Source organism: Stenella coeruleoalba, assembly GCF_951394435.1.
Source record: "Stenella coeruleoalba genome assembly, chromosome: 19".
NCBI lineage: Eukaryota > Metazoa > Chordata > Mammalia > Artiodactyla > Delphinidae > Stenella > Stenella coeruleoalba.
Window position 1 is genome coordinate 2,368,873 of NC_137165.1, and position 9,411 is coordinate 2,378,283.

The 9,411-nt window shown below is 61.2% G+C and overlaps 1 protein-coding gene across 1 annotated transcript; it reads right to left on the bottom strand.

The window, feature by feature from the left end:
* Positions 1–259: 259 nt before the first annotated feature.
* Positions 260–8,657, bottom strand: ALDH3A1 (aldehyde dehydrogenase 3 family member A1). Its single transcript, XM_079905338.1, has 12 exons — positions 8,645–8,657; positions 6,514–6,621; positions 5,984–6,150; positions 4,395–4,626; positions 4,015–4,100; positions 3,564–3,772; positions 2,927–3,044; positions 2,285–2,426; positions 1,483–1,649; positions 960–1,059; positions 471–601; positions 260–394 (listed from the first exon to the last, which is right to left on the bottom strand). Exons 3-12 carry the CDS (start codon positions 6,143–6,145, stop codon positions 380–382), a joined length of 1,362 nt encoding a protein of 453 aa, XP_079761464.1. The 5' UTR covers positions 6,146–6,150; positions 6,514–6,621; positions 8,645–8,657; the 3' UTR covers positions 260–379.
* Between the last annotated feature and the right edge of the window lie 754 nt (positions 8,658–9,411).

The following is a 9,411-nucleotide window of genomic DNA, read 5'->3' on the forward strand; positions in this document are numbered from 1 at the left end:
GCTACCCATCCTCCAGCCCCAGGACCATCACTCTGGAGTCACCCAAGGGGTCATGTTGACCACCCACCGCGGGTCTCACCAGGGACCCCCACCTTGGTATCCACGGTCACCCCTCCACTGGACACACCTGAAATGGAGCTGACGTCCCCAAGTCCAGGGGCCCTGGGGCTAAAGTGAGGCTCCGGGGGGTGGAGGGGAATGGGGGGAACCAGAGAGGGTGGGGGGCAGGGCTGCAGAGACACGCACGCACGCACATTCCTGGGCTGCTGGGAAACTTTATTGGTCTCTACTCTAGAGAGGGAGGCGAGGATGCCCTCGGAGCAAGAGGGGTGCCAGGAGCAGCCGTCCAAGGGCGCAGCACAGCGAGGCCAGGGCAGCTTCAGTGACGGGGCATCTGTGGGGGACACGAGGCGTGGTGAGGCCCTTGCCCAGGGCCCAGCGGCTCCCCGCACTGCCGCCCCGCCACTCACCTTGGCCGGGCTCGGGGGGTATCTGGCTCTGAGGGCCTCCTCATTCAGCAGAGGCCTCACCAGGCAAGAGCGGCGGTGCGAGAAAGTCTCGAAGCTCTTCTTGCCGTGGTAGGACCCCATGCCGCTGCCCCCTGCGGGAGGAGCCAGCTCAGCGTGGCCCCAAGACCCCGACGCCCCTCCTGCGCCCCTTCTCCGAGCGGCCTGGGGGCCCCCGATCCCTGGGGTGTCCGCCGAGGCATCCACGCCAGGAACAGTGGCCAGGAAGAGCCTCATCCCAGCCCCGCCACTAGGTGGCTCTGCGACCTCTGGCGCGTGCGCCCTCTCTCAGGCCCCAGGTGACCTCTGGGACCCTCTAGGGTCTCGAGGTTGAATGTGGCTGATGGATGTGCCAGCAGAGGGAGAGGTCAGTGGGAGTCTGAGGCCCAGCCCAAGGGTGGGGGGGGGACACCCGCGGGGGGCAGTGGGCCGTGAGCTCGGCCCCAGACTCACCCACGCCCCCGTAGGGCAGCGAGGGCACCGTCGTGTGGACGATGACGTCGTTGGCCGTCACCCCGCCACTAGAAGTCTCCGCGATCATCTTCTTAATCACCTGCAATAGCCCCGGGGCTCAGCCTGCGGCCCGGGACACCCAGCCCCTCCCCCTCCCCGCTGCCCAGGCGCGTCCTGGAGCCGCAAGGACGCGGGAGCTGGTGAAGGCAGAGCCCCCGCGCCTGGCCGCTCCCCGCCCCGAGCCCCAGGCTGGGTTCTCCACTCTCCCCACGTAGTTTTGTGGGGAGATGGTAAGAGCAGCAGTTCCCAGGACGGCGTGCGCGGCACCGAGGGGCTCATCATCATCTCATTCACGCTCTGTCCTGATTTCAGAGCTGAGAAGAAAGGGGCTCAGGAAGGTTAAACGGCTTGCGGTGAACAGTGAGGCTGGGATTTGCTCCCAGGTCTGTGAACCCCTGGATCCTGTTTGCAGGAGCAGCACGCCCAGGGCCCCAGGACCCTGGAGGAGGGTCCCCCGGCTCACCTTGTCGTTTAGGGAGAACACATAGAGGGCCAGGGGCTTCTCGCGCTGGCTGATGAACTGGATGGCTTCCTCCAGGCCGCGCACGCATACGATGGGCATTATGGGCCCTAAGACCTCCTCCTGCATCACCGGGGACTGGGGGTCCACGTCCACGAGGATGGTGGGGGCTGGAGCAGGGAAGAAGCCGGCGTCAGCCAGTGTAGAGACCCCAGCCCAGGCGTCTGGTTTCTCACCCAGCCCTTTACAGACAAGGCGGCAAGGCTTAGCGGGGCGGGGCAGGCACGGGGCCTCCTCCTGCCAGGCTCCATCCCGGCGGACCACAGAGAGAACCCTGGATTCACCTATACGGGAGGAGCCCGGGCTCCACACTTCAGGGGGCGGGCCCTGTGCCCCGCTAGCCACGTGAGCCCTGCTGGAGCTCTTCAGCCTCCTGGCAACTTGGGGGCCAAGTGGGGCCCCATCTGCTGACCCTCCAGCCCAGGCACTGCGGGCCCCTCCTGCTCGGCACACCTGGGGCTCCTGTGGCCTCTGCTGAAGCTGCCGGGATGCAGAGGAGGTGAAGCCTCCTCTAGGCCTTGAGGGGAGGGGCTTCTGGGCTGGGGAGGGGCCTCCCAGGGGCTGTGTCCAGCTCCTGCCCTCCGAGAGGCCCAGAGCCAACCCGGGGCCACTGGTGAAAGTGACGGACACACACCATGGGGCTGCGTCTGCTCTTCAGGGGTGTGTGCCCACCCGCCGCCCGCTCGCGGGGCCCCTGGCAGCCCTGGCGGGCAGGCGGTGCTCTCCTGAAGGGCAGTGCACACACCTATGTACCGGCTGGTCGCATCCCCGGTGCCCCCGTAGGCGACCTTCTGGCCTTCCATCAGGCCCATCACCCTCTGGAAGTGTAGGGAGTTGATGATTCTCCCGTAGTCGCGGGACTTCTTGGCATCCTCCCCGTAGAACTCCTGTGGAGGAGAGCCTCCAGGTGAGGATGTGGACCCTCATCACGGCTACAGGCTGTGAGGTCACTGGTGACCCCAACCTGGGAGCACACGTGGGCACCGCCCTGTGGGGCAGCAGTCAATGGCGCAGCGACCCCGAGAACTACGGAGCTGCCGCACCCTGGGCGCCCGCCGACTTTCCTGGCACACGAAGTGCTGCAAGACAGCTGTGTTGTTTGAAAGAAATACACGCACAGCGTCTGGACATCACACCGGGACCAGACGCGTGCGTCTACAGCAAGGAGAATGGAGGGAACGCACCAAGTCAGCAGCGACTGGCTTTAGGTGGTGGGATTCTGGGTGGAGCTTTTCCCTCTTCTTTATGCTTTTTAATCTTTTCCAAATTATCGACAGTGAGTGTGGATTATTTTCATGAGCAGAAAAGAATGAGCCAGTCTTTTCTCAAGTCCACGTCCATGTCACCACCTGGCAGCCTGTCACCCGCCCCCGGGGCCAACACTCACCTTCAGGGACTTTGTGAGCTTCTCCACGACTTGGTTCTGGATCGAGGGGTCACACAGGATGTAATCGGGGGCCACGCACCCCTGGCCGCTGTTCATGAATTTCCCCCAGGCGATGCGTCTGTAAAAAACCCCAGGTTAGATGACATATCGCCAGCCCGGGGGGGCTCCCCAGGAACAGGCCTCTGGCTCAGTTAGCCCAGGGTCAGGGCACGAGGGGCTCTGCTGTGAGCTGTCCACCAGGGGGGCCCCTTAGCACCCCACTGGCTTCTAGATCCCATGACCCTGGACGTGCTCACAGGGCCTGCGGTGACCTCATCACTGACTGGCGGGGGGTGTCTGGCGTGGGCGGCCTTTATCCCCCTCTTTTCACAGCCTTGAGCCCTGCACGGCCAGGTGTCACTGTGCTCAGGGCCCCACACCCCAGAAGGCTACGTGTGTGGGACATGAGGGCGGGCAGGGCTGTCCTGGACCCCTCCTCTGCGGGAAGCCTTTCCCGCACCTCTTCTGTGAGCATGGTACCTCCAGCCCCAGCTCCCGCCAGGACCGCGGGTGCCCTGAGGGCAGGGGCCACGTCAGTGGCACTCAGAGTGAACTGCCGTCCGTCTGAGCTGGGGGGCAGCCAGGCCAAGCCCCTCACCTGCAGGCGACGTCCAGGTCACAGTCCTTGTCCACGTAGCAGGGGTTTTTGCCCCCCAGCCCCAGCGTGACGGGGGTCAGGTGCTTGGCCGCAGCCATCATGACGATCCTGCCCACCCCGGGGCTCCCGATGTACAGGATGTGGTCAAATCTCTCCTTGAGCACCTCCGTGGTTTCGGGGACACCCCCACTGATCACCGGGTACAGATCCTTCCGAGAGAGGACAGAGGCGAGGCTCAGAAAGGACCACAGCCCCCTCCCCACGTGGCCGGGCCGTCGCCACCAAGTGGACCCCCTCTCTCGGCTCAGGGGCTCCAGTCACCCCAGTGGGAGTGGCCAGCTGTCCTCACCCCACCCGGGGCTTGGGCCCTGGCTGCAAGAATTCACTATTTCTCAACCCCTGAAGACATGGCCCCGCCCCCGTTCTCCGTGGGCCCTGGAGAGTCTGTCACCTTGTCCAGGTACTGGGGGAGGATGGTGGCCAGCAGGCTCGCTGTGTTCTCACTCAGCTCCGACGGCTTGAGGACCACCGCGTTCCCTGCAGAGCACACGGAATCAGGGCCATGCTGGGGCCACCCCCCTGCTCTGCCCTCCCAGGGACCAAGGGCGCATGGTGGGCGGTGAGGCTGTGTGGACATCTGAGCCTGGCTGGGCCTGGGCACCAGGAAGCCTGGTCCCCACAGCCTCCTGTGAGAGCCGGACCCTCCTATGGCTCCCTGACCCCAGGCTGCCTCTTCGCACAGGCCTGCGCCCCCCACCCCAGGCCCTCCCCTCCGCAGTGGAGAAGAGGGATCCCTCCTGGCTCCCCGACCCAAAACGGGGCTCACGGTACCTGCAGCAATGGCGCCCACCATGGGCTGGATGGTGAGGCTGAAGGGGTAGTTCCAGGTGCCGATGATGAGAACCACACCCAGGGGCTCTGAGTGGATGTAGGGCTCATCCTGCTGGGTCTGGGGCGTCTTCTCCACGGGCTCGTCCGCAGCCCACTCAGGGAGTTTCTTGATCACGTAGTCGATCTCCTCCAGGACGTACACGATCTCCTCGTAGTAGGCGGTCCATTCGTTCTACAGCGAGAGGGCTCCGTGAGGCTTGCTGGCCCCAGGGTGAGGGCCACGCAGCCGGGGCTCTGAGCAGAGGCCCCAGGGCTGGCGGTGGTCCTTGGCTCGCTGCTTCCCAGCTTTGTGACCCCAAGTGAACCTCCTGACCTCAGTCTCCCAGTCTGCAAAATGGGAACATGACTGGACCTCATGCTCCAGGTGGGCCCATTGGACACAGCCTGGCTTGTTCTGCTGCCCACATGAAGGGGGCCATTCACCGTGGGCTCCCCAGCCCAGTGGGCCAGGCAAGAAGGCACAAGGGGGCAGAGCTGAGGATTAGCCTTCGAGTGGTGGGTCTGTGAGGGCCCCTTTCTGCCACTGCTGGGGGCCCAGACAGGTTGGACACATCGAGCATGAGGTGCCCTCGGGCACCCCAGACCTGAGTAGTGATTTGAGGGTCACTCAGTGAGTTGGGGGTAACTGAGCTGAGGGCTGTCCGGGAAGGCTTAGCGATGAAAACGAGACTTGAAGCCAGGACGGAGCCCTAAGAAGACCACCCTGATGAAGTGGCTTCAGGAAAGAGGCCACCAAAGAGAGTCAGGAGAAAATCCAAGAGACCCTCAGCCAGCGGAGGAAGCCAGTGTGGGGGGCTTCCGAGAGAGGGGTGCAAAGTGGGACACACAGTTCTTCCGTGAACTTTGGCTGTGCAGAGCAAGACAGAAGTCGTGAGGTCAGCACTGGGTTTTCTTGCCTTTGTTTTTTGCTGTAAGATGAGAAATCTTGAGAAATTAAAAAAAAAAAAATACAGTGGCAAAAGGCCAGGAAACGGTAGGGGGACGGGCTCCACAGCCCCTCTGCTCTCTTCCAAGGCCAGGCGGATGGAAGGGTGGAAGCAGGCCCAAGTGACTTGGGGGCAGCGAGGGGGAGGGGCTGAGTATTCGGAGGGGTCTGATTTTGCCCAGGGGTAGGAGAGGACGGGGAGGGAGGGAGGGAGGACGCCCAGCAGAGCAGGCTGCCCTCCGCGAAGCCAGGCTGGGCTGTTCCCTGGTGTGGAGAACCCGGCCCGCACGGGGCTGAGAGGTGAAGGAAAGAAGAGGCCGGAAAGGGGTGGCCTCGTGTGCTGGGCTGGGTGGAGAAGGGCGTGAAGCCAGGAGTGGGGATGACGGACCTGGCGCGTGGGACCTGGGGCACCGCAGGACGCAAGGAGAAGCCGGCACGCCCCATCTGAGCGGCTGCGCTTTCCCCTCCGTAAAAGGGTCCTGAGGCACCCGGAGTGTTTTGGGGGCTAAGTGTCAAGAGCCGGGCGCAGAGCCTGGCCCGCGGCGCGCAGCCCACGTCCTGGGCGCACGCAGCCCTCTCCTGCCCGTGGCCGGTCGGGGCGCACCTTGCGGAGGTCGGCGGCCAGCGCGCCCACGAGGTCCTTCTCGCGCTCGCGGATCAGGCGCCGCAGCCCCTCCAGCTGCTGGACGCGGCACTGGAGCGGGCGCGTCTTGCCCGCGTTGAAGGCGGCTCTGGCCCGCTGCACCACCTCGCTGATTGTGTCCATGGTTCCTGAGGACAGAGAGCTCCTTGGAGCCGGGAGGAGGGCACGCGCTCCCCGGCCACCCACTGGGACCCGGGGTCCCCAGGGCAGCACCCACCCTCACTGGTAATTTTATAGGAAGAGGAAGATCTCCCTGGGAGCACCGAGAAATGGCCTCCTTTTGCCTTCTCAGCTCCCTAACCCTGTTGTCTTGGACTCTTCTGGCCATCGGTGTACTCCCTCCCTGAGCAGATGACAGACCCCCGCAGTGAGGACCCCAGGCAGCAGTGACCTGCGGTCCTCAGGGTGCCTACAGATGCTGATGGTAGGTTCTTGGCAGGGTGCTGGGGGCAGGCCCTTCCTGGCATCTCAGGGCCCATGCCCACCTCTACCTTCGTGTAGAGTTGGTGACTCTCGCAGGCAATCACTCCAAGTGCTCTGCACACCCAACCAGGGCAGTCTCCAGATCAAAGGACACGGGTCGTGATTCCACACCCACGCTGATTAAAGAAAACCCAGCATCAGGATTCTCACACCACCTTTCTGGCTGAGCCGACAGTCTCAAAAGCACTGGCGGCTTCCCAGACAGAACCAGGCTTGGTGTTTAAACCCGTGTGTGCCTGTAACACCTGTGAGACAGACCGACTCACAGAGCTTCAGATTTCCACAAAAAAGCTGCCCGTACAGCAGACCATGCTGGCGAAGCGGGATGGCTCTGCTGGGAGGCATTTGGCTATGCCCAGCAAAAACCTTTAAAATCTATTTCTCTGTGACGTAGTAGGTCCACGTTCAGGAGCTCATAGAAATGAGCGCATTCCTAAACATTCATGAACAAGAAAGTTCATCAGGCTTATACATAAAAGAGAGATACTGGAAACATCCTAAGTGTCCATCAGCAGGAGACAATTTCAAAGACGTCTGCTGCACCCACGTGCCAGGTGATCGTGCGGTAATTAGGACAGAGATGGACAAGTGTTTCAGCACCTTTATAAGGGCACTCTCTGTACCAGATGTGTCCCGGGCATGAGGCATAAGAAACAAAACAGTTTCCAGAACAACAGATACCCCAGGCGTGTGCGTGCCTGTTCATGTGAGAGCCCAGAGGGGCGGCCCCCGCCCCCCCCCGCCCCCCCCCGCCACCCCGCATGGTGACTGCGGGGGGATGGGAGGGAGGTTGGGGGTGGATTAGAGGTGATCCTCATTTTCATCTTCTGGAGGGCTTCACTTTTTTTGCAGTGAACTTGCATTTTTAAAAAATGTTTGTTACCTTTTTGAATAGGTAACACGCTCATGGTGGAAAATGGAAAAGATACAAAAGGGACACAGAGAAAAGTAAACGTTCCTTCTCCCTTCTCCCCCAGCAATTCTTCCTGTCCTCCAAGAGGTTCCCACCCTCTTTCAGACACGGTGTAACCTCTGACATCAGAAAAAACCCACAATAAGGCTATTTCCATTTGGCAAAAAAATTAAATACCATATCTACATATATGTAGATACACATGTATGTAGATATGGTATATGTAATACATATGGTATATGTGTACATATTACCATACATGGCATATATAAATTTATAGATGTGTATGTATGTATGTGTGTATATGTATATATGTATGAAATCCTGCTTGAATTCCAGCAAGTGGCTTCTGACTCCTCCCATCACCTCCCCTCTCCGCAGCACTGACCCCCACCCTGGCTTTCGGCATGGACAGGAGGGCCCTGCTGGCATCCAGGGCGCCCCAAGCCTGGGGTGCCACTGCCCCCTCCCTAGGTCCGACGGGAAATCGGAGGGAGCCCTCTGGGATCCCTCGGCCCAGCCTGCCATGGGCCAGGCCACCTGTGACCCCAGCCACACAGCCCGGCAGGAAGGTCCTGCTTCCCTCCCCAGCCTCGTGTGGGCAAACCAGGGCAGCAGCCTCTGGCCATCGGCCACCAAGGCCTGGCGGCTCAGGGCAGAAGAGCTGGTGGGAGGGAGCCCGGGAGGGCTGGCCCCCAGCTCAGCACTCAGAACCACATGGTCTCTGGGAATGAGCTTCCTCTGTGGGCAGCGTTAATAGCAGTGTCGCTTCTCAGTCATTACAAAGATTAATGGCGCCGGGAAGTAGCTAACATTGCGCTTGATGTCCCAGTGGGAGCAGCTGGAATTAGTCCCCCAGGACCCATCCTTCTTCCCACACCCCTGCATCCCGCCTGCTTCACCTGTGCCACTTTGTTCCCAGGTGTCATCATCCCCTTTGATCCTCACAAAAATCCTCGCTCTGTAGGAGCGCCCACCAAGAAGGAGCCGTTACGAGTCCATTTTACAGATGAGGAAAGTGAGGCCAATAGACGTGCAATAAGTGCTCTGTCTTTGGTCTCCCAGTTAGCAAGTAGCAAAGTCAGGATTTGAACCCGCTTCTGTCTCTATCTCATGCCGCTCGTGCCTTTAACTACAGGACTCTGCTGCCTCTGGGTTACTGAATCAAGGCTTCTCACCCACCGTCCCCTGGGTCCCCCTGCTCCAAGGGTCCCCGGGGCCTCTACCTCCCTGTGGCAGGGGTGGTAGAGCTGCCAGACGTGAGCTTCAGGCCCTTGGGGCAGCCAGCCGCGGATCCTCAGAAGATGTTCCTGGGTGTGGGGAGGACCAGCCACAGAGGTGGAGCCGCTCCTGGCCAGGCTGCAGCTAGAGATTTCTAGGAGGAGAAGAGAATGGGGAAGAGAGTTACCTTCGACACAGGCTGTCCCGGGGCTGGAGCTCCAGGAATGGGCATCAGCCTAGAGAGGATGCATTTAAGGACCCTTCTCCCCGCCCCCTGGGCCCTTGGAGTCCCTGCCCAGGAAGTTTGCATAACAAGAACAAAACAGTTTTCAAATGTGGGGTGTAGTAATCCGGCCCTCTGCTCCCAGTTTGGGGGATTAGGCCTGGGGTTGTCTGCTTTTGTTCTGCTCAGAAATGCAAGAATGTGTCTGTGGAGGCTTGGGCGGGGCCGGGTCCAATCTTCCAAAGGAGCCCCTGTGTTTGCCTCGGGCATGGGGCTGCTGATTGATTCAACCTGACCTGACTGCTTCCAGATTTTCCAAGTGCAATTACCAGCGGCTGTCCTCCTGACCTCCCTGATTACATAAGGGCGGGGGAGGCACAGTCACAGTGAGCGTGCACGCAGCTACCCGAGGACGCCCCATCAAGGTGAGATCTCTAAGCCTGAAGAATCGCAGGCCGGGGCTTTCTACACGAGGCCCCACCAATACGTGGGTCTGCCCACTTGTTGAACAGCAGAGAAGAGGGCCACGGACCAGTACCGACTGCCAGG